General features: G+C 34.0%; 1 protein-coding gene across 4 annotated transcripts; it reads left to right on the top strand.

Moving 5' to 3' along the window:
* The first annotated feature begins 1,078 nt into the window (after positions 1-1,078).
* On the top strand, positions 1,079-24,619 carry LOC111293916 (TATA-binding protein-associated factor BTAF1-like). 4 transcript variants are annotated; one of them, XM_022886970.2, is made up of 27 exons: positions 1,079-1,508; positions 1,623-1,717; positions 2,901-3,118; positions 3,296-3,350; positions 4,531-4,612; positions 6,292-6,632; positions 7,992-8,094; positions 8,189-8,798; positions 8,953-9,085; positions 9,197-9,265; positions 9,817-10,028; positions 11,804-12,044; positions 12,302-12,475; positions 15,333-15,758; positions 15,839-16,279; positions 16,367-16,486; positions 16,568-17,035; positions 18,300-18,838; positions 19,682-20,174; positions 20,268-20,336; positions 20,940-21,275; positions 21,373-21,636; positions 21,733-21,782; positions 22,763-22,872; positions 22,939-23,021; positions 23,573-23,785; positions 24,013-24,619. In XM_022886970.2, the coding sequence occupies exons 1-27, from the start codon at positions 1,457-1,459 to the stop codon at positions 24,181-24,183; spliced, it is 6,168 nt and encodes a 2,055-aa protein (XP_022742705.2). In that variant the 5' UTR covers positions 1,079-1,456; the 3' UTR covers positions 24,184-24,619. The 4 variants fall into 4 exon arrangements, with proteins under 4 accessions (XP_022742705.2, XP_089599315.1, XP_089599314.1 ...); XM_089743188.1 differs by having other exon boundaries at positions 1,315-1,508; positions 2,910-3,118; XM_089743189.1 differs by lacking the exon at positions 6,292-6,632 and having other exon boundaries at positions 1,096-1,508.
* Positions 24,620-25,299: the final 680 nt, after the last annotated feature.

The following is a 25,299-nucleotide window of genomic DNA, read 5'->3' on the forward strand; positions in this document are numbered from 1 at the left end:
TAATCAACTTTAATAAATTATCTTAAAATTATTACAATTAAATATTGGTTTAAAATCTAAATAAAGAAGCATAAGATTTAAAACAAAACTTGATTTAATTGATTTATATAATTATTTTTAATAAATAATATAATAAATTTAAAATTTAAATACTTATATTTATATTTATTTATTTTTAAACTAAGATTTCCTTAAAAAAACATATAATTTAATTTTAATTTCCTTGATATGTTTTTTTTTTTTATTGTATTGTGGATTTTGCCATGATGATTACTTCATCCGGCAAAGAGAATTTATTCCATTCTTGCTTTCTTCGTAAAGTTTTGGTGTTGGTCCCATAGATTTATTTAACTTGGAGAGGTTTTATTTTTGTTTTTCTAATTTTTAATCTACTCTACTCGATCTCATTTTAATTTTAAAGAAATTTTTTTTTAATTTTTTAATAAAAAATACAGGTTACAAAAGCATAAAAGTATTAACCCATTTTTTTATTTTAGAAAAAATATAAAATGTTTTACATTATTTTAGAAAAATGATGGAGTTTGAACATAGATAATTTTAACAAGAAAGGTAAAATTTTTATTTTTAAAATTAACATTCATTGTTACTATTTTTTATATATTTAAATATATTTAATATTTTATTTTAATTATATATAATTTGTTGATAAAATATTAAAATAATTTGAAATTATGTGAACCAAATTTGAACTCAAAGTTTTTGTCCAAGCCTAGACCAATGCGGAGCCAAGCTGTGGGGGCCGGAATGGGCTCCAATATTAATCATCCGCTCCGGCTCCTTTATAACAATCTGGTTGGCGGTTGGCCCAACTAAACGAGCGGCCCTGACCCGCTATCGTCAAAATTATTTGCACAAACCAATTTTTTAAGGAAGCAAATAAAATATAAATATTAAATTTTAATTTGACCAAAAAAAAAATCAATATTCGAGAGACAAAAGGGCAAGATTTTTTTATGGTTTATTAACAACAAAAATAAAAAATATATAAAAATGAGTAATAATTTAAAAAATACATAAAATAAAAATAATAATTTGAAAACAATATATTCATTTTTACGATTAAATTTGCGACATATATTTATAAAAAAAAAAAAAAATGCATCGTCATCTTCTTCCTTAAAATCACCAAAACGTCACCGCCGTTTCGCTGGTAACCCTAATTTTACACATCTATCCCTCTTTACCTTCTATTTCCATTCTCTTATATATAATAAAACAAAGGAGTGCCCGAAAACGAAAGCCAAGCAGATTCCACTGAGAAAAACGACGTCGAATCCAACACTTCCCTTCTTTCTCATTTTTCTTTTTTTTTTTTTTTACCAAGCTTTCTTGTTTTTCTTCGAGAAGCGAAAAATTTTCGATATTTCAAATTGAATGATCGAAGACGATGCCAAAGAATTAGTGGAGAATTGTAATCCGACGCCGTCTCAGCTATATGGCTCAGCAACAATCTTCGCGACTCAATCGTTTACTCACTTTGTTGGACAGTATCCTTTTTTTATATTTTGAATTATTTCTTTTTAATTTGGATCTGATTGAAATTTTGCGAAATTCAATAAGCATTTTCCTTTTGTTTCTTTGACTGATTTTGTTTAAAAAAGCTGGTTCAACGCAAGCGACGAGATTCACTGCGGCAAGACAGATTGGGGATATTGCCAAATCGCATCCGCAGGACTTGAATTCTCTTCTCAAGAAGGTACTGATTTCAAATTTGTGATTTTTAATTTCTTTTAATTTTTATGCACTCTTAGCAATTATTTTAGTGTAATAAGTGTTTTTTTATTGGTCAATTTGGAGCTTTTTGGAATTTATGTCATTTTGAGGAAGAAAAAAAAGCTACATTTCTCTGATTTTTTGGATTTAATGCAGTTGTTGTATTTTTTTAAGATTATTTGGAGGAAGCAAAGACGCTATACCTTGTATATTACGTTGCCAAGATTGAATTTTGACATTTATTATTATTATTTTTGGAATAATGCGATTGTTGACAAAATTGGAATTGCTGTTTTCCATGCAATTGAGTTTAGTTGTTTAGCAAAATACCTAAATAAGCTGAAGTCGGTTTAGTAGGCCACTGGACTTGCCGGTTTCTGTGGTTTTTGTGCTTGTGGTATTTATGACTTAAAAGACTTTAGGTGGCAGCTAACATTTCGAAGTCTGTGTTTAACCTTGCTGAATTAGGATTGTGAGAAGTTTATCCTAAATGTTCTTCTTTCCTAAGCTGTCAACATTCTTACTTCTAATATGGTTCTGTTATAGGGCTTAAAGGTGGAATTCGACCCATTTTATCAAAATGCTTGGATGTTCTTGTTGTTTTAAGGAAAATAAATAAGAATACTATTTTTGAATGCCACAGATTTTAGACCTCTCTTGCTGTCTCTATGTTTTGTTCCATTTTCCCCTGCACGCTGGGCCGCTTCACTAATTGCTCTTTTTAAACTGTAAATTTTTAGAAATTAGACATTTTAAATTGTTGCATTGCAAGATTCTATTAAATTATTCTTTTTTCAACCTAGAAAAATCATTGAGGCTGTAATTGAAGATTCTTCATTAAATTTTAGCTTGAAAGGTATTTTTCTTGGACGTTTGTAATCAAAATGCAGAACAGTTGAGTTAACTTTTGAGCTGTTCTCAAGTTTTCTGCGTTTTGCTACTTAGTATAGGGATTGAGCTAAGCACTAGTTAGGGTTATTTTATTTAATTCTAGTGTGAAATTTACATTTTCTAATTATGTATTTCTACCTTTTTTTTTTTTGTGTTGTTGTTATGACATCTTTTTACCATGGACTATCCTTCTGGGGTGGACTTGTCAGTTGCATGTTATTGTTATGTTTTGTACTTAATCATCTACCTAAACTATATTGTTTTTGTGCAATTAGCTTTCTCAGTATCTTCGTAGTAAAAATTGGGACACAAGGGTTGCTGCTGCTCATGCCATAGGAGCCATTGCTCAAAATGTTAAGCACACTTCTCTGGCTGATTTATTGTCTTCTGTTGGAGCAAAGATGACTGAGGCTGGGATATCTGCTAGTGTTGAAGATGTGGTGGCATCACCTGACTTACATTCTAAAATTGTGGCAGGTGTTTCATTTAGAAGGTTGTTTATGAGATTTCTTTTTACCATTTTCTATTGTACCAAAATTTTCCTCGGATGGAAAAATATTATGCTTGTCATTAATTTCAGTTCCATCTTTCTAATTATGCGATTCTCCAAACAATATCTAGTTGTCTTCTTTACTGACATATGTTTCTTTGAATAAATTGTTTTTAACAGCTTTGACATCAACAAGGTGTTGGAGTTTGGGGCTTTGTTGGCCTCAGGTGGACAGGTAAATGATCTCCATTTTATGTTGAAGCCAAAGGATTTAGTCTAAATATCATGTAGTATTCTTTATTAGGATTTTAATAACCTTGAAAAAAATTCCACATGTTATACTGAAAATTTTCTATTTAATTCCTTTTGTTAATTTCTCAGTAAATGTACAGCACCTTTCTTTCCATTTGTTGTTATTTCTAGCGATAAATGGTCAAGGGTTAGAATCTTCTGTCTTTGTTCTGGCTGATGTCACATTTCTGATTTCCTTTATTTGACATTGGTTTCTTTCTTTCTCTCTTTCTTTCAATTTCTTGTAAAGTAGCTTTTCATATTTGTTTTATTTATTTTTGTTTTTCGATCTCTGGAGTTGTAAAATGCCTTTGCTTTTTGTAAACAAGATCAAGAACCTTTTCCCATCCTTTCTTATCAGTTTTCCTGTGGATGTTTTTGTTGAATAGAGAGAAGTGTGTAAACTTAAGTTATGTAATAATATGGCATCTATTCAGACGGTTTTCTGGGTTATCTAATAATGATAATGATAATGATAATAATAATAATAATAATAATAATAATAATAACAATAGAGCTAAAAAGAATTAAAGAGAATTGTGATTGCCTTTCTTCACATTGTTTCCTCTTTTTAAAGTATATTTTGAATGGTAGTTATTCTGATTATGACAACTAGCATCATTTTAATAGTCATATGTTATCTTGACATTTATCTGAATCTTGTTGAAATAATTGTTTAGGTTTGCAAGTCAGTGTTAGTAGCTTGTTTGGTTGATTGAAGCTGGACTAAAAGGTTTTGCTGGAATATGACTATTTGAAAAATGCTTTTAGATGAAAATTATTTGAAATAACTGATGATGATTTTATTTATTCAAAAATTTTATTAAATCTGCCTCTGATAACCTTCTCAATGCATTATTTTTAAAGCTCTAAGTTAGAGCCATCACTTCTGTTCTCTAGAAGCTTACTTATGGGCACTAGATACTAACGGTGATTTCTATAGTTCTCCGCATCCCCCTGTTCCTCCTCTCTGGCACTACTAGTTTTCTCTTTGATTTATAATGTATGCCTCCCTCTAATAATTTTTTTTTTAATTTGTCGCAACATTGGTCGTTTTGTGTATTAATTTCAATTTATAGCATTTTCTGTGCTAATGAAAACGTTTGATTCCTTTTCCAATGCAGGAGTATGATATTGCAAATGATAACTCAAAGAATCCTAAAGAGAGATTGGCTCGCCAGAAACAGAATCTAAAACGACGCTTAGGTTGGTACTTTTTTTTCTTTTATGAGTTTATTAGGAGTTGATGATACTTTCAGATATTTATCGTGTTTGACATTTGGTTTGTTGTTACTATATGGTACTAGAAAGAATTCTGTATATTTTATCAAAAAAAAGGGGAAAGAAGTTTTTATTTGAGATAATTTCATTGTCAGGGTAAAAGTTTGCAATGTTTTTAGGAGTTCAAAATTTCTGGCAAGTCTTTTAGATTGAGACGATTGATATTTTGTTGTCTCTATGATCTATTCATTGGTGAAGGTTTTATGAAGATCTAGTGGATTTATAATTTTTTTTCCTTTTTATGTCCTGTTGAGGTGGGGTTGGCTTTTCTTTTTTTTTTTTTTTTTTAATTCTGGCGGTGGGGATGGAGCGGAGGGAGATTGGATTTTATTTGAGCATTTATATCAAGGAGGGAAGGTAGAAGAGGTGTTATTATAACTTGATGTTGTTTATCTGTTGTTTCATAGATTCCATAAATATATATTTCAAACCTAAAGAAATCTGGTTTTGAGTTAAAAATCTCTTGGCTGATAGTTCTTTAGTGGTATGGTGTTGGGTATGACATATACACATGTCTATTAGCTTGCTTGGCAAAAGTACATTGGATGGAGTAGATTGGGAGGACGTATCATGCATATACCTCTCTCTCTCTCTCTCTTTATATATATATATATATATATATAAACACATATGGGCAGTTAATCTAGGCTTTTCTGTAATCTAAGCAGTAAGTCGCAATTATGTTACATTCAGAACTTGGAAAGTGTGAAATGGGTTCTTTAACATGGGAAGTTGTCAATTAGGTTCCGTTTAGGTGAAGCTGTTTCATTTGTTCCTTGGTCTGAAGTTACCAAAACTGCTTAATATTAACTAGAGACTAAGGACCTTTGATACATTGTAGGTTCCAGTTATCAGGTTAGCTTCCTTTGTTTGAACGTAAAACAAATTAATGTTGTTTTCTGTCCTAAAACTAATCAGATAGAAAATTCAATTTTGTTCAATTTTGTCATTGAAAACTTGGTTGTCTTGTGGTTTTGTAGTTTTAACTTTTTTTCCCCTTAATATTTGTGAAGAGCTTCACCTTTTAAAATTTTTAAAAATGATATTAACATTTTAGCCGAAATTTGTGGGTGGGTCCTGATACTCTTTTATATTCTGATGCTAACATAAGTCAAAGTGAGAAGGGGGAGGGAGGTCATTTTTCCAGTAAGGTTGCCATCAGGTTGTAAGAATGGCTTCAATTCAATAATTTTTCCACATGGCAAACAATCAAGAGGTAAATAAGCATTTTATGTCTAAAACAATTTGGAATTTCAACTCATATGAACATAAACTGAGCCTTTGCTGTAATTATATTCCCATTCCAGCAAATTAAATGATTAAGGAAGGTTGGCGGTGTAAAGAGTGGGACTCTCTGCTGTAGAATTCAATAATTTACATGCATTTTTATTTGTTTAGTTTCTTCCTTTTTTTTGTAATTTGCATGTGTTTACCCTTTGTTATGAGTTAAATTTTACTTCATAATTTGTCAATTTGGTTTGCATGTATGATTTCTTTACCTTCAGTTGTCTCCCTTAATGAGTTCACAAGAGGCTACTGAGTTTGATATGTTATACTTTCCTTGCACATGGTTTTCTTACACCGGACTTGGTTATCGTGGGCAGGTTTGGATATGTATGAGCAGTTCATGGATGTCAGTGATATGATTAGAGATGAGGACCTTATAGTTCACAAATTACACAACAATGGAAATGGGTTAGATAATGGATTTTACAAGTCGCCATCTGTACATAATATCCAGCAATTGGTTTCACATATGGTACCTAATGTTATGTCTAAAAGAAGGCCAAGTGCAAGAGAGTTGAATATGTTAAAGAGAAAAGCTAAAATAAATTCGAAAGATCAAGCAAAGGGCTTGTCTGATGACGGAGATACAGAGGTATCACTAGCTCACAATGTATCAACTCCAAGGGGAACATGTCCTGATCCATTAGATTCGAGTAAGGTACTAGAATGTCTCACTTGCTAATTAACGTATAAGTTCATGATTTTGGTCTTAGAATACCTAGCTGTTAGGTCTAATGTTTTATTTATGTATGTTGAATGCAAAACTTCATATCAATTGGGTGCTACATCTTTTTTATTTAATAAATAATATGAAAGTCTTATCCTTGTTTTGGTTACAGCATCTGTTACAAGATTTGCAATTTAGTTCTATTTGATTCCATTCACATTCAGTTTCTGGACCTAGTGTGTGTGTGTGTGTGTGTGTGGTTTTTTTTTTTTTTTTTTTTTTTATAAATTTAGGCATCACTATGTATCTATATTCTTTCACCAAATTCTTGAGAATTCAAAGTAAATGAATAAAATAAATGAACTGAATTTGCATAACCTGTTAGACTCATGCTTTTTGCTACTGCAGTTAGGATTTTAGCTTTTTATGAAAATATAAATTTCTCATAGTGACCTAAAGAAGACAACCTAATAATTGTAAGTAAAGATTCTATGAACAGATATTGCAATTTTACATTTTTTTACTTAATCAAAAGTTATAGAACTAATAAACCATCCACTTAAATTAATAGTTTTAACTTTTAACTGCTTTTAAAATGAATTTGAAAGTTTTGAAGCTTGGCCCTGCAATGAGAATGATCTTTCACTGAAAAACTCAAATTCTTGACCCTCTCTCTGATCTCATCAGCATTAATACTCATCCATTTTTTATCTCATTGTTCTTCAACTTCTGTGTGCATCTTTATCTTGTGCATTTGCCTTTTTTTTTTTTTTCCTTTTTGCAGAGTCTTTAGCCTTTTATGAGCTTTACATAAACTGTGCTAAATAATTTGTTCTTCCTTTGGTGATGTATTTAACTCATAAAACTTACTCTGTGCAAATAACATGTCTAAAATTCATAAGAATGTCTTGGAAATTCGTGTATGGTAAAAGTGTTGAGTGTTTCACTGTTTTGAATCAAGTCAAAATGGTATTCTTTTATCAATGGAGTTGATGAATTGTTGAATATATTGATATTTTGGACAAATGTAACGGGTGGTTTGGCGCAAAAATGCTGTATCCTTTTGTAGCGACCAAGATAAAATGTTTATGAAGACAAAAAGGCTTAACTATCTCAGTTAAAACTGGAAAACTATTGGATAGTTCATGGTTCAAACCATCATTGTTTTGGGTAAAAATGGAATTTCCCTGTTAAAGGGCTGGCAAATTTAGTTTGTGAGGTTACAAATAGGATTCAGGAGGTACTTTTGTGGTTGTTTTCTTTTCCAAGATATGAATTATTTTCTTCCTCTATTTTATTTCTTCCATTTTAACCATCAGGTCTAGCAAATAATGTAGACTTTCTGTGCAGTTTGGTGCTGTTGTTGATGAAGACAGCTCTGATCATGATGTAGATGGCCGGTGGCCTTTCCGTAGTTTTGTTGAAGAAATCATTCTTGATATGTTTGATCCTGGTAAGCTTTTGTATAAACTTAAAGAGTTATATCATTCATTTTTTGTTTCCCTTTTCTGATCTGATGATCGTTTCCTTTGACCATGTGTTATCAGTGTGGGAGATTCGACATGGTAGTGTTATGGCTTTGAGAGAAATTTTAACGCTTCATGGTGCTTCTGCCGGGGTATATTTACCTGACTTGAACTCAGATGATGCAGTGTTTCTTGAAGTAAAAGACATAGATTATTCAAGTAAAATGAAGACACAGAGAGAAATTGATTTGAATATGCAAGTTTCACCAGATGAACCAGAGCCAAATCTGAAGAGGCCAAAGCTTGAAGATGTATCATTTCCAGTGATGGACAAAATGATCTCTGCTGTCCAGCATGGTGGCTTTGATGTTGCTGTGAAGATTAAGGACTCTGCGTGGACCTTGCCCTCAGGGCAGTTTAATGGTCAACATGATATTAGTTCTATGAAGATAGAGACTGAATTTTATCATGATGATCTGATGTTCCAGTGTAAAGAAGCTGTTGAAATGGAAGAGCCAAAGAGTTACCATGAAGATAAGGGTGCATTTGCAAATTCAAATGTACTAATAGATCTCCCTGAAAATTGCGAGCTTATTAACTTAGTTAAGCTAGCCAGGCATTCTTGGCTTAAGAATTGTGCATTTCTTCAGGATTGTGCAATTCGTTTCTTGTGTGTGCTATCACTAGACCGGTATGCCATGTTTCCTCTTTGGTGCTACTTATATTGTGGAAACTACTAATTGGATTTATTTGATGATAAATTGCTATTTTTGAATACTTTTTTTTAGTATTAGTGGATGAGAAATAGGTTATATTAATTGTTTTTTTGTATCTCTAATTTGCAGTTTTGGAGACTACGTATCTGATCAGGTTGTTGCTCCAGTACGGGAAACTTGTGCCCAAGCATTAGGTGCTACTTTTAAGTACATGCACCCTTCATTAGTTCATGAAACATTGAATGTCATGCTGCAAATGCAGGTAAATACCTTATAAGCTCATGCTCATAATCCTCAATTACAATGAAGGCTAGTTGGTGCTCCAGTCTTACTGTTGTTATGGTGGTCTTTGCTGTCTTCCTTCTTTGTTCAGCGTAGGCCAGAATGGGAAATTCGTCATGGAAGCCTTTTGGGTATCAAGTATTTGGTTGCTATTCGACAGGTAAGATTTTGTGGCCTTCAGTACCTTTTGTGCCCTTTCTAAGTATGAAAATTTAGATTTTCTGGCTCATAACTGCATAATTAGCCTTTGGAGGCATTATTGTCTAATCTTTTAATAAATGAAAGGCTCATAACTATTCTTCTGTCATAATTAGCCTTTGGAAGCTGTGCTTTCTGATCTGTTAATAAATGAAATTGCAAAATCTTAAATTATCTATGTCTTGCAGATGATGTAACAAAATCTTGTCACATTTCTATCGTCGTGGGGATTGGGCAGAAATATTGATGAAATTGTTATTGGCACTTCATATTTACCACTTTTCAATTTTGTGTAGGGTGTAGTTCACTGGTCATGACTTATGACAGTTTCATTTTAGACTATTTTTAGTTCAGGATTTTCTATTATTTTGTACCCCATCCACCTGCACTCTCTCTCTTGGTATGCCTGTGCATAAATGCAATGTGTGAGAGACATATTTTGAAGTTGGATTTTCTTTTTTTCTGTTTGACTCTTCATTAACCATGCTATAACAATTCTCTTCTGCATACTAGGAGATGCTGCAAGATTTGCTCGGCCATGTTCTTCCTGCTTGCAAGGCTGGATTGGAGGACCCTGATGATGATGTGCGAGCTGTGGCTGCAGATGCTCTGATACCTGCTGCATCTGCTATTGTTGCTTTAAAAGGTCAATCACTGCATTCAATTATTATGCTGCTTTGGGATATACTACTTGATTTGGACGACCTTAGTCCATCCACTAGCAGGTAATCTATTTACATTTCCTTGTATTGTACCCATTGTTTGGATTTCTTTTGCTCTGTTTTTGTTTAAATTATGACTCTTAAATATTCTGTGTTTTCATATAGAGTTTCATGTTTTGAAAATCCCAGGCTAATAAGTTGTTTAGTTCTCTCATGTAATCAGTAGTCAGTAGATTTAAGCATTTTGAATTGTAACAAAGTGAACTTCCTTAGCTGAAATTTTAATTATGAGTCAAAAGTTGGTGGAGTCATTTGTTAGGGAAAAATTGCAGCTAATTCTTTTTTAATGTGGACGAAAAAGGACCTAATGTTGACATTTTCCAAGTCGTTGCACTAATCCTCTATGCTTTCCTAATTTTGCCCTTCACAATGACAATTTTGTTACAAGTTAGAAATGACATATTGCAAAATTTTTTAGTACTTTGTAACTTGTTATTCTTAGCATGCAATGCTCGTATATGGAATATGTTTATAGTGAATGTATTGCATGTGCTGACATTTGTGACTGTGATCCTTGAAAGGCATCTTTGCTATGGATTACTTGGCAACAGGGATGCACTTTTTTCTGATTGTTGGTGCTGTAGATATTTTGTATTGAACTTGTTGAGGGCTTGTAAAATATGAATGGTTTTTGTCATTAGGAAACATCTGCAATTATTTTTGCTATAAGAAAAAAGAATTAGGATTTTCTAAACTGAAAATATAATATCTTGACTAAAGACTGCATGTGAGCATGTCAGTTAACAAGCGATATGATTTTGGCTGATATGACTTATCTACACACTGAAAGAGTATCCTAATTGTTTGACTACTGACTTTATGTTTTACAAAATTTGCAACTAAAGAAGCATTCCCTTTAAAATTTTCTGAACAAATTTCCAAACCTCTATACTTCTACCAACTGTTTGTCATAAGATAGTATTATGCAGGGTCAAGAAAGAGAATGATAAAAAATAATAAAAAGCAGAAGAACCTCTTGATAGTCACTGCAAATGGCATGCTGAATGGTGTATTAATTTATAAATCTATGAATTTATAGGTGTATTCCAAGGATGTCTAGCAACTAGCATTTACAATCTTTCTAAAATCTTCAGCACTCAAAGTCCTTTTGCTGTTGGCAACTTAAATAGTAAAATGTGGGTTAAAGTCTGAATTTGGTTCTTCTACCATCTCAATTTTTGCTCTTTTAGTCCTCTTACTCCAATTTTATGAATTTAGTCCTTGTTCTTTTGTTAAAAGTAGATTTAAGGACAATTGATAACAATATTCACATTTTATGTTTAATTTGGATGACATGGAGTTTTAGAGATTACCTGGCATGTTGAGGTAGATTAGTGTTTTGGCTATGTGAAACATATCAGTATAAAAAATACCATGTTTTATTTTTTATTAAATAATAATATATTTTTTAAATTCTAAAAAAACAAATTCTAGTTTTTTTTTTTTATTTATTAAAAGTGAGGTTCTTTTTTGTTCTTTTTTGTACTAAAATGTGCCATGTGGTAAAAAAAATTCAGGTTAGCATTTTACATCATAAAACAAGTAAGGCAATTGAATTTAATTAAAAAAGTTAAACACTGTTGTCAACTGTCCTTAAATTGATTTCTTATAAAAGTAAGGGGCTAAATTCTTTAAAGTAGATTACATGGACCAAAACCGCATTATTGATAGAGGGACCAAATTCAGACTTTGACCTAAAATGTGTAAAGCTACGCGGGAGAGATTGTGGAGAATGTGGGACCCTGTTTAATCCACATCATTAATATTGTTATTTGCAGTGTTATGAACCTGCTGGCAGAAATCTACTCCCAAGAGGATATGATGCCCAAGACATTTGGGACATCGGCAGCAAAAGAAAAGCAAAATTTTGATCTAAATGAAGTAGTTCATGTTGATGAGGTTGGAGAAGGGAAAGATTTGCAGGAAAATCCTTATATGTTGTCTATGTTAGCACCCCGATTATGGCCCTTTATGAGGCATGGTATTACATCAGTTCGACATTCAGCTATCCGTACTTTGGTAAACTGCTTATACAATGTTTTATTTTTTGTGTATAAGTATTGGTCACTTATATATTTTGTCAAAAATTGTTATTAGTTTTTTTTGGCAAACTGGCTGCATATTTTGGTTGTCAGGATATCTATTTTGGGCATGACTCATGAGTATGTCTCCAATTGAAGGATGCTTATTTGCTTGCAAGATTCTTTTCATACATTTAATAGAATATTAGAAAAGACTCTTTGAGGGATTATTCATTTGTAATTTTCATTTTGCAGGAGAGGCTTCTTGAAGCTGGTTATAAAAGGAGCATTTCTGAGCCATCTGGTAGTTCTTTCTGGCCATCTTTTATTCTGGATGATACCCTGAGGATTGTATTCCAGAACCTGCTCCTAGAATCGAATGTCGAAATTCTGCAGTGTTCTGAGATGGTTTGGAGGTTGCTTGTGCAGGTATCTCACATGAATTTATCAGAAGTTGCTATTTCATGCTTTCTTTTTATTTACTCAGTTCTTATCCCTTTAATAATTGAACAATCATACTAAAATGAGAATAAGTTATGGCCAGTTTCAATGGTTATAGTATGGTAGATGTCCTTGTTTTTGATCTCTTGAACGTAAGCTGATTCTGCAATTTCAGTCTTTCATCCAAATTGTATTAACTTTAAAATTATGAACCAGAAGACTTAGATTTAGCAAGATCTTGTATGAATCTTTAGTTTTTGCTGTATCATGTGGTCATTATTGCATTGCTGTGCACTGTATTTCTTTTGGATTATTGAAAGGGTCAACTGCAGATAAAAGTCCCCATAGTTTGGCCATATGATGCCCTTTTGTTTTAATGTGGCTCAATTTAGCTCTCTATAAGGAACTTCCATTAAAAGGTGTTAAAAGAAGGTCAAAAGGTTTTCTTTTTGGTGCTTTTGATTCAAAAAGGTTAAACTTTTTTGTTTCACCTAAACACTAAGAAATTTTACACCATCTCTTTTACCCTTGCTTAGGTGAACTTGATTCTCTTTTTTTTTTTATTTTTTTTCTGAGTCTAGGGTGCCAAGGTGCTCTATTTTAGCCTTGTTTTAACACATATTAGCTAGAGTTTCACAGAGAAGTATGAAACTGGGAGCACAAGGAAATGTAGCGTCTAATTCAAATTCACAAAAGCAATGAATCAAGCCATGGGAGAGAGTCCTGTTATTACCTTTCATAAGGGATTGGTTCCGATGCCTATTTCTAAATTATTGAATACATTTTTTAAAATTGAAAACGTATGAAATGGATGTGGTTAGTGGTGGAGAAATTGAGTAAATGCAAAATTATGCAATATTTTTCTGCTGTTGGAAAAATGTAGGTACATAGATACTTGACTGAGTTGGGGTAGAATTAGTCTCATAGATGTACTGCAGAGATGAAAGAAAAGCTATGAAATTTGCTTGATTTGGTGAATCATAGCTAGCATTTGTAAGCAAGTGAAGCATTAATTACAATCATCGAAGATAAATCCTATGTTTTAGACATCAAAAGACCTTGCTTATATTGTTTGTTACTCTGTGATGAGATGAGATCCATCATAAATTCCATTGTCAATGAGACTTTGTTTGGAAAATGATGAAGATTTCACTGTGTACGACTTAGTGTTTGTATGTCTTATGCTTTTTCTTTCCTGATTTCTTTCTGTGGTAAAAGTCAACCAAACAGAAAAGATATTTAACTCAGTCAAATACTTGGGGCATTTTCTGAATCATTACGAACAAAATATCCAATAAACTGAAAACATGTCATCTTAATTGTAAAAACATTTTCCTAGGGATAGTTGGTTTTTCGATTTCTCGTAAATGTATTTTATCAGTCTATAAAAGGTTTGATGAACATTGAAATGTTCTATCCTAGGAAGAAGAATTTTCATTGTTTGGACATGAGAAAGGGATGTGAGAACTTTAAATTTGTTGCAAAGACTAAAAGGATGAGTCATACCTTCTGTAATTCTTTTTTCACAATATGTATAATTCTTCGGAAAAGTTTAGAAAAGCGCCTCTACATCATGCTTCTAGAGAAGTTACTTCTTAAATCAGCTAATGAAATTTTTTGATAAAAAGAACTGGATTGACTGGCACGGCAATCACCTATATATCATGATTAGGATTTTCAAAACAAGGGCCTTGTCTAATTTAAACCATGATATCAAGCATGTTTGATCCCTTAATTGCTAAGTTTGGTTGGAATTAAGGAATTAAAAGTCACAAGGCTCAGAGAAACTTTCGATTGGATCTTTTCTAGTATTTTTCCCAGGCAGAATTTATTTATCCTGCGAAAATTTTCCTAGACAATGCCAGTGTCATGGAACTTACATTATATGAACATCATAGACAATGCTGATCGGAAGAGAAAGGACATCATAAGTAAACTATCTTTATATCCTTCAGACTCCAGGCATGCTGTGAACAGCTTATGGGGGCTTTTTCTCCATACTTGGAATCGACATCGACATTAATTTTCAGAAATTTTTGTCCTGTTGCTGTAGTGTTGTTGAATTTATACTCTATTGTTGAAACAACCATCAGTGCTAGCATTCTACTTAAGTTGGCTTAGATTTGTCGTTTGCATTTGGCAATATAGGAGTACCTTGTTTCTCAGCTTGGGAACTGGCTGCAAGAGTGTGATTTATTATTGTTTGTTTGGCAGTTTTATTTTTGATTTTTTTCTGGGGTTGGAATTCTGAATTTTGCTTAATTTTTGTGTTAGACCTCAAACTTTATCCAGGTATCTTAAGATTTGAAGTTGAACACACCTCTTCCCCTCTCCCCTCACAATCATACTCAGCTGAGATCAGAAAATTTGAATAAAACTTGTTCCTTTTTTTGTTGAACGTATCAGGCTATTAATAATCTGGAGTTACTAGATTTTGATTGGAAAGTAATAAATATTTGCAATTTAGAAGGGTACTGAGTTATGCTTATGAGTTAGATCACATGGAGAGTGCTACCCTCCTTATGTGGAGATTGTGGAATTAGAGGAAGTGCTTGCTTTTCATTTCTTAGTGCTGATATAAAATGTTCACAGTTTGACTAATGGGCTTAACATTTGACTATTAGGAGTTATTCTTCCTCAGTTTTTTTCCTTTGTTTTAGCTTTCCTTGCTTGAGTATGTCTGTGTTTTAGATGTAGACTATTGTGTTTCTTTTCCTGGTGCCGTTCTGTTTACATCCTATTTACTGGGGGGCTTATCCTTCTATTCCTATCTCCTTGTTTTGCTTTCTATACTTGCTTTGCATCTGTCTTTACTAAAACATTTTTTTTCGCAATGATCTTCTAGTGCCCTGTTGGGGATTTGGAAGTTGCTGCAGCATCATTTATGTCCTCTTGGATTGAACTTGCAACCACTTCTTATGGTTCGGCATTAGATACTACAAAAATGTTTTGGCCAGTTGCTCCTCCTCGAAAGAGTCACTATAGAGCAGCAGCTAAAATGAAAGCTGTGAAGCTTGAGAATGAATCTTGTGGAACTGTTGGCTTGGATTCTGTGAGAGGAGCTGTTGCTCAGGAAAGGAATGGAGATGCTTCTACAAACTTAGTGAAGATAATTGTTGGTGCTGATGCAGAAATGTCAGTAACTAATACTAGAGTCGTTACAGCTTCAGCATTGGGAATATTTGCATCCAAGTTGCAGGCAAATTCTTTGCACTGTGTAGTTGATCCACTGTGGAATGCTCTTACCTCCATGTCAGGAGTTCAAAGACAGGTATGTACTAGTTATGTTCAACGGGTAACATGATTGTGATTTTTTTTTTCCCTTTGTCAACTAGTTTTTCCTTTTATCAGGTAGCATCCATGGTTCTTATTGCTTGGTTCAAAGAGATCAAAAGCAGGGAGCCATCAGTAAACCAGGAAATTATGCAGGCTTTTCCAGCTCATCTTAGGAAATGGTTGTTGGATTTGCTAGCATGTTCTGATCCCGCATTCCCTACAAAAGATTCAGTTCTACCTTATGCTGAGCTGTCTAGGACATTTGCTAAAATGCGCAATGAAGCTAGTCAGTTTCTACATGCTGTTGAGTCATCTGGCATGTTTGTGGATATATTGTCAAATATGAAAATTAATGTGGAAAGCATAACTGTGGATGATGCAATCAGTTTTGCTTCAAAAGTGCCGTTAGTGTGTAATGATAATGCTGGGAATGAATCAATGGGAAGGAACACTGATGATATGGAGTCAGCGAAACAACGTCTTATAACAACTTCAGGCTACTTAAAATGTGTTCAGGTTCGTTTGTGATTCTATTTTACATGTGTGATATGCTACTCTATTCATTGATATTTGTTGACAGTTGTCAAAATTTTTTTTCTGCAGAGTAATTTGCATGTTACAGTATCCTCCTTAGTTGCTGCTGCCGTTGTCTGGATGTCGGATCTTCCCGCACGACTCAATCCTATCATTTTGCCTTTAATGGCTTCAATTAAAAGAGAACAGGTAGTGTTTTCAAGATGAATTCTTTGTGCGGCAACAACACAAATTGATTTGGTTCTGATTCATTTCTCATACATTGTTTAGGAGGAGATACTGCAACAGAAAGCGGCTGAGGCACTTGCAGAGCTTATTTATCATTGCATTACTCGTAAGCCCAGCCCAAATGATAAGTTAATCAAGAATATTTGTAGTTTGACATGCACGGATCCTTCAGAGACTCCTCAAGCTGCAGTTATGAGTTGCATGGAGATTCTTGATGACCAGGATTTCCTCTCCTTTGGGACTAGTACAGGAAAACATAAACCAAGGGTTCACAAGCTAGCTGGTGGTGAAGATCAATCAAGAGTGGAGGGTTTTATCAGCAGAAGGGGGTCGGAATTAGCATTGAGGCATGTGGGTGAGAAGTTTGGTCCTACATTATTTGAGAAGCTTCCCAAATTGTGGGATTGCATTACTGAGGTTCTTATACCTGGCAGTCCTGCAGATGAGCAGCAAATTGTGCAAGCTGTTGGATCTATTAAAGATCCTCAGGTCTTGATTAATAATATCCAGGTTGTTGTCTTCCTTGATTTTCTTATTTTCTTCTTCTGAATTTTCTCCATGATATGATGGTTGGCAATATCAATATGGCCTACTAGAATTATGATTATTGTAAACCTTCCAAGAGTATTACAAAATGTTTAGTCTCACATGGCCAATGTGACAATATCTGGTTGTGATGAAAATTTCATTATTTTAGGAATCACAACATATGACATACGATAATACCATTACAAGCTGGTTGCAGGACCAATTATTAAATTCTGTACACTATTATTTGATAAACGGATTGATTGGGTTTTTGTAGCTTGCTATTTTATAGCAATCTTGGGCATCTAGAATTAGTTAACTCATTATGGTGGAAGTTGTTGTTATACTTGGCTCAAAGTATGTTGAATCTTGAAGTGCATAAGCTAAACCTTCTTCTATGATAGTACTCTAAGACACAAGATTTGGATTCTGGTGCTCATTTCTCTTTTGTCATTTAATATGTCTACCCCTTCACCTTTGGAGGCAAAACCTAAATTGGTCTTAAAATTTTTCTTGCATTCTGTTGGAGCTTTAGTTTTAACAAAAAATGTTATTAAGTTTTTTAACCTGTGAAATACATCTGGGTTAGAGCAGCCTAAGTGGTGGCGGCAGATGTGATCATAATCAATCGATCTCTAGATGTAATACAATCAACTATTTTACTTTGTTTAGTTTCATGGTAAGATGAGTTTCCTAGGTTTATAGCATCACGAGATGAAGGATTAAATCTGAGCTCTAGGCTTCAAATTCTCTGAAATTAGTGGCTTTAGTGTCGTTGACTTCTTTTTTAAATGGCTTATGTTAGTTGTGGAAAAAAACAGCTTGAACATAATAAGAACTTGGAAACATCATTCTTTCCATACAAGAATGTTGAACAGAATCATGGAAAATGATACTTGTTTCTGGTTTGCCTGTTTATTGAAGTCTGATGGTGCCTGGAGTATGCTGTATGACATGGAAGCGGACAACCTGTCCATGCCTTTGCAAGTCCTAGTCACTTTGCTTATACAATGAGATTCTTACACTTCTGGCATCATCTATACTTCTTTTTTGTGCCCATTATCCATACTTCTTTTCTGCAGTCTTTTGATGTTGGCTTTATGTCCTAGTCCAAACGGACTAATTTTTCCTCCTTGTTACCTTTTAGTCCTTGACTTGAATATTGATTTTGTGGTGGTTAATTCATGCGCTTGTGCTATTTTATTTAATTATGTCTTGATTTTTATCTATGATTTATTTTTGGCAGGTGGTACGTTCTATTGCTCCAATGCTGGATGAAACCCTAAAACCCAAACTGCTGATGCTTCTTCCTTTCATATTCAAATGTGTTAGTCATTCCCATGTGGCAGTTAGATTGGCCGCTTCCAGGTGTATCACTTCTATGGCCAAGTCTATGACTGTAGATGTAATGCAGGCTGTGATTGAAAATGCCATTCCTATGTTGGGGGATGTGACATCTGTCCATGCAAGACAAGGTGCTGGCATGCTTATTAGTTTGCTTGTTCAGGGATTAGGTGTGGAGCTGGTTCCATATGCGCCTTTGTTAGTTGTCCCTCTTCTTAGGTGTATGAATGATTGTGATCATTCTGTCAGACAGAGTGTGACACACAGTTTTGCTGCCCTGGTACCTCTTCTTCCTTTAACAAGAGGTCTGCCTCCACCCGTTGGACTGAGTGAAGGTTTATCTAGAAATGCAGAAGACGCACAATTTTTGGAACAGCTTCTTGATAATTCCCATATTGATGATTACAAGCTCTTCACTGAATTGAAAGTGACATTGAGAAGGTACTTTTGTCTGTCCACATAACTTTCTTCCGTATTCTTTTTCCTTTAGCGTCCTAGATGAGTAAAAATTCTTTATTGTTAGTACTGTGTTGTTTTGGCTTCTACATGTCCTCTGACATTTCAATAGGAAAATTCACTTCAGGATACTCTTTCCTGCACTTGCCTACTATTGCATGCTGTGGGGAATAATTGCATTTCAATGATTCGTGTTTATAATTTCGTTTTGATGGTGACCTCGAGGTTAAGTTTGTCTTAAGTTAAAGCACTGGGGCCTCCAAAATTTATACCAGCTCATGTCATTTACTCCTTTCCCTTCATTTTTGAAAACGTAATGTAGGTCAAATCTATGTTGGGAAGCTCTAAAACAAGCCTCATAGATGATTTCTTCTTGGAGACCTAAAATTCTCTTTGGTGATTTCACATGAATTATCTTTGGAAGAATTGTGAACAATATTTGGCCATGTTTGGTTTTTTCTCAATAGAGAAGTAGATTAGGGTTTGGGATTGACATGATTGGTATTTTATATGTGCCAATTATTTGGAGTGTATGCAGATCTTACAGATATTTTGTTATCTGTTTTTCTCTTCACTTGTTTTCTTCTCTAAACTGGCAATTCACCTTTTGGCAATGTGCGTTCAATAACCTGAGATGCATTATTTTTCTTCCTATAGGGAGGCAACTTAAACTTGGTTAATCTAGGACTTAAAGCTTTAGTCCTGTCCGCTGAATATTGGTTTGCAAATCAAATGCAACATGAAACAGATTTGGTGGTTTCAGTAGTAAGTCCTAGAGTTTTTTTTTTTTTTTTCCCTAAAGTCTTCCCATTGCTTGCGTGCCTTCAGGTATCAACAAGAAGGTATAAACTGGTTGGCCTTTTTAAAACGTTTTAAGCTTCATGGGATCTTGTGTGATGATATGGGGCTTGGGAAGACACTTCAAGCATCAGCAATTGTGGCATCAGACATAGCAGAGAGTCGTGCTTCAAATAACAACGGGGATCCTCATTCGTCCTTAATTGTTTGCCCATCAACCCTTGTTGGACACTGGGCTTTTGAAATAGAAAAATACATTGATGCTTCTTTAATATCCACGCTCCAATATGTTGGTTCTGCTCAGGACCGCATTGCTTTGAGAGAACAGTTTGATAAGCATAATGTAGTCATAACATCATATGATGTGGTGCGCAAGGATGCTGATTATCTTGGACAATTTCTCTGGAACTACTGTATTTTGGATGAAGGCCATATCATCAAAAATGCAAAATCTAAAATAACATTGTCAGTAAAGCAGCTGAAAGCCCAGCACCGTTTAATACTAAGTGGAACACCGATCCAGGTAAGTTCAAAGTCTATTTACTTGTATATGTTGGAATTTCCAGTTTTCTTGAGAAAGTTTCTTAATAGGTTTTTTTTTTTTTTTTTTGTGCAGAACAACATCATGGATCTATGGTCACTTTTTGACTTTCTAATGCCAGGATTTCTTGGAACAGAGAGACAGGTATCTATTTTTTGATTTCTTGTTTTGGGTTCTCATAAAGAAATGCTGCCTATTGTTTATGTATATTCAGTTTTCTTCCTCAAAAGGCTATTGTTGGGTTATTTGGGAAACAAAAAAATGCTGAGAGTCTGGCATGAGTTTTCCTGGGGGCTGGGGTTATTTTTGATGCATGTGCAAACCATATATGTGAATCCCTTGATATTACATAGAATCTTAGGTTACTGAGGAAATCAAACATTTTCTAAGCCAAACTCTTAGTTGTTATGAAAGCGGTGAATGTTGGTAATTACCAGAGTCTATGACTGATATTCGCTCAGTGGTAAAATATATCAGCACTTAGAATTTTTTTAACTAGACCTTTGTTAAACATAGTGATGGATGTTGATGTTTACCTGGTCTCATACAAAGTGACCTTATAGCCAATATTCTGATTTGCTGTATTTTATATTTCATGGCGGATTGAACACTGAGTTATGTGGAAAATTCTGCTTGTCTGTTTATGCTTTTAACAAGTTGATTATTTGTGGTCTTTTAGTTACAAAAATATTGTCTGTTATTGTCTTCTTGGTATTGAACACTGTTGATTTGATGTTGTTTTGGCAGTTCCAAGCCACTTATGGGAAGCCATTGCTGGCTGCTAGAGATCCGAAATGTTCTGCCAAGGATGCTGAAGCTGGGGCACTAGCTATGGAAGCACTGCACAAGCAGGTCATGCCCTTCCTACTTCGTCGAACAAAGGATGAGGTTTTGTCGGACCTGCCAGAGAAAATCATTCAGGACAGATACTGTGACCTTAGCCCTGTCCAATTAAAACTTTATGAACAGTTTTCTGGTTCACATGTGAAACAAGAAATTTCAAGCATGGTAAAGACTGATGAGTCAGCGGTTGCAGGAGGGGGGAAGATTACTTCACCAAAAGCATCTACACATGTATTCCAGGTGAAGTGATTCTTTTCCTTGCATTCCTCTTTATTTTTTTTCCTCAGTGCAAAGGAGTTTCTATGGGCTGAGCAAGTTTCCCTTTTGTTATGTTTAGGCGCTGCAATACTTGCTAAAACTCTGTAGCCATCCCTTGCTTGTCATTGGTGAAAAGGTTACTGAGTCACTAACAGTGCAGTTGTCAGAGTTCTTCCCTGCAAGTTCAGATATCATTTCTGAACTTCATAAACTCCACCACTCTCCCAAATTAGTTGCTCTTCAGGAGATTCTGGAAGAGTGTGGAATTGGTGTGGATACTTCTGCTTCTGATGGTGCTGTCACAGCTGGACAGCACAGGGTTCTGATATTTGCTCAACATAAAGTAATGATCAACCTATCTTTCTGGCTCTTTGCTTGCTAAGTTGAGCTTGTATGCTTCTTTCCAGATTTATCATTTCAACGATGGTTTTCCATGCAGGCCTTACTGGATATCATTGAAAAGGACTTGTTTCACACCCACATGAAGAAGTGAGTCTTCTAACACTTCTTTGTAGCTGAATGTTAGAATTATTGATTGTGTAGGGAAATAATTCAAGTTCTTTTATCTTATTTATTTAGCACAACTGAAGAAATGTTTATGAAAGTAGTTTATTTTGGCCAATTTTCATGAAACACATAAGGCTTTATAGGTTGGATCTTTTTTGGCGTTTCATTTTGTTTGACTTGCACTTTCAAAGTGTCCAGTATTTAGTTATAAATGGATGGTATAATTTTTCCACTACCTGGACCTATTACTTTTGATTTGTTTGATGTGTCCTTACTCCTAACAATACTTTTTTAACATACCATATGAGGATAATAATTTTATTGGTGGTTAATGATATAACCTTTATTTGGTTGGCTGGCTTTAAAATTGTACTCAATTGATGTTTATCCAGTTTTTGCTCTTTTTTGTGCTTATAGATCCCAACTTTCGTCCTTAGAACCTTCTTGTCCATTTTTTCCCCTTCTATTTTCAGGTTGATGTTTATCATTTAACATTTAGTACCTTTTACTTTTTGCATTATAAGAATGCTCTATTTAAAATCAATTCAATTAGGCAGATCTTGAATGGTCAAACAAGTGTTGGACTCTCGTGGTGTAATTGTTTAGTCATTGTTTCTTTGTTCTTTACAACCAGTTGGAAAATCATGGTTCTTTCTGATGCAAATGTTTAAATTGACAACTGGGGACAGCAAGTGAAATTTTACTATCCTGTGTAAGAGGTTTATAAAGTGTGCTATAGAAATAAACCAACGTTAAGATCTTTTGGTTTGTTTTGATTTTCTTCTTCATTTTGATGTATATGCTCTGAGCTCTTGCGATCTTTTGGTTTATTTTGATTTTCTTCTTCGTTTTGATGTATATGCTCTGAGCTATTGCATCTGTCTTGAAGCATATTTTGCCTTCCTATTATCTCGCGGTAATTCTAGAAAATTTCATCAATTCTTAAATTTTGCATCAAACAGTGTCACTTATCTACGATTGGATGGATCAGTTGAAGCAGAAAAACGTTTTGACATTGTGAAAGCTTTCAATTCTGACCCAACCATTGATGCCTTGCTGCTTACAACACATGGTAATGCTTTTATTGTGCTGAGCAAATTTTTTTTATGATGTTTTACTTAATGGCTCTGTTTCACAGTTGGTGGGCTTGGTCTGAACTTGACATCTGCTGATACCCTCATTTTTATGGAACATGATTGGAATCCAATGCGTGATCATCAGGTAACTGAAATTTTTACATATCTTTGTACAGAATCTGCCATGCAGGTGTTGATGATCCAATGAAACTAATTTCCTCCACTAGTGTGCTATGATGATTTTTTTACAAATTTATCTTCTTTAGCTTGGTAACTTTTAGGTGAAATTCCGTCATATAGTATCAACATTAGGTTTCTTGACATTCATCCATCTTTGGGTCTCAGTAATGCCGGCCTGGAAAAATGGTGGTTTATGCACAAAACTGTAACATTAATTAAATGGCCTGAGTACTTTCAAGGATAATCAAAGATGAGAATTCTGGCTTTATGATTGTTTGCTTTTGCTTATGCTTATGCTTTTAATGATAGCCTTTTTTTATTGTTTATTTATTCTTTTGTCATTATAATTTTCAGGAAATATGAACAGATGCATGTTCTCCTGCGTATTGTCTTAAATTGTTTTAACCTTTTACTTAAACTTTGCAGCTTACTGTGTTCATTGAAAGGAACTGTGCTTTTTTTATATTTGACTTTCACTAATGATTTTAATGACGTATATCTTTTGTGCACTTTCAGGCAATGGACAGAGCACACAGATTAGGCCAACGGAAAGTTGTGAATGTCCATCGTCTCATCATGCGTGGCACCCTGGAAGAGAAAGTTATGAGCCTCCAACGTTTCAAAATATCAATTGCCAATGCTGTTATCAATGCTGAGAATGCCAGTTTGAGAACCATGAACACTGATCAGTTGCTTGATCTATTTGCCTCAGCAGAAACATCTAAAAAGGTTTTTTTAGGACTTTTTACATTTGATAGCATAATGATACATTTGCAAGTTATTTTTGGTTTCCCTATTTCTTCCATGCCATGTCTGACTATAGTTGGCCTCAGTGGCCTCATATGGGAATTAGATCTTGAAGTTTTTCTTATGTTGAATCAATGGAATCTACTGAATTTTCAAGCTCTTTCCTTAGTTTTCATGAGGTATCTGATATGAACGAATTTGATTTGCAGGGAGCTACTGCCTCGAAACGTTCAGAGAGCAGTATAGATGGAGACCCGAAATTAATGGGTAGAGGGAAGGGGTTAAAAGCCATCCTTGGTGGATTGGAGGAGCTTTGGGATCAATCACAGTACACAGAGGAATATAATTTAAGCCAGTTCGTAGCAAAACTTAATGGCTGAACTCAACCTGCGCAAAGACCTGAACTTAATTGGTCACGGTTGAAAGAGTATGCCTAGTCCTGGTCCACCAGTCGAGTTCTGGGATCACAGTTCATATCCAAGCTAACTGGTTGAAGCCAGCTTCTCCTCTGTACAAAATGTACATATCTAATTCAGGACCACAATTTTGGCAAATTTTAGGGGTAGCTTTATTTTTTAATATATTGTTAACCCCTTTTTTCCCTATTTTTGGGATCTTCTTCCCAAAATTTTGTCTATCCTGTCTGTTCTGTCTTTGCATTAAGGAGGCCGGAAAAGAAGCTGTTTTTCTCAAGAGTGGCTGGTCTCAACATGAGGGTTTCAAGTTGGTCAGAAATATGACGGGAAGAGAATTGTAAAGCCGAATATTTTGTATATACTTTGTTTTTAAAATTTAAAAGAAAATCATATTTGCCAATAGCCGCGTAATGTCAGTTCCCAAAATCACGGCTCACGACAATGTCATGGATGAAACAAATTAAGATGAAATTGCCAAACACAAAGTGTGCTTGTTTTTATTATTAATTATAAGGACTATTTATAATTTTAAATTTCACTGAAATTTATAATTTTTTATTTTCTCGATATCATGTCAAGATTTTAATAATTATTTTCTCTTCTTTTTAAACCTTAAGATTTAAAACAAATAAGGGATTAAGTTAATAATTATATGATTATTACTAATTACTTTTCTATATATATATATGGAGAATAGAATGATTTGAAGTGGAATTCAAGCTTTACAACTTATCGTGATTTCTCTTTATTCTTTTTGTTAAGAAGTTGTTGGTAATTATTCTTTTTTGAGTCCAAAGTCCGAACTCAAAAAAATACTTTAATATAATAATAAAAGCCCTAAACTTCATCCATACGCTTTCAAGAGTATTTGTCAAATCGTTGGGCCTCTCTTTTGCTCTGTTAGTGTTATTTTCCAGCATTTGATTATAGTTTGCCTTGAAAGAACGGGAAAAAGAAAAGCAAATCAATAATCATCACTTTCTTCTGTAGAATACCATCATTTCTTTGTTTCGTTAATAAAAAGAAAAGCAAATAAAAATATAAATGCACAAACGGTAAGCAGAAAGGATGATTATAAAT

The sequence above is a fragment of the Durio zibethinus genome, chromosome 14, assembly GCF_047325235.1.
Source record: "Durio zibethinus cultivar Kanyao isolate XHJ-2024 chromosome 14, ASM4732523v1, whole genome shotgun sequence".
Lineage (NCBI taxonomy): Eukaryota > Viridiplantae > Streptophyta > Magnoliopsida > Malvales > Malvaceae > Durio > Durio zibethinus.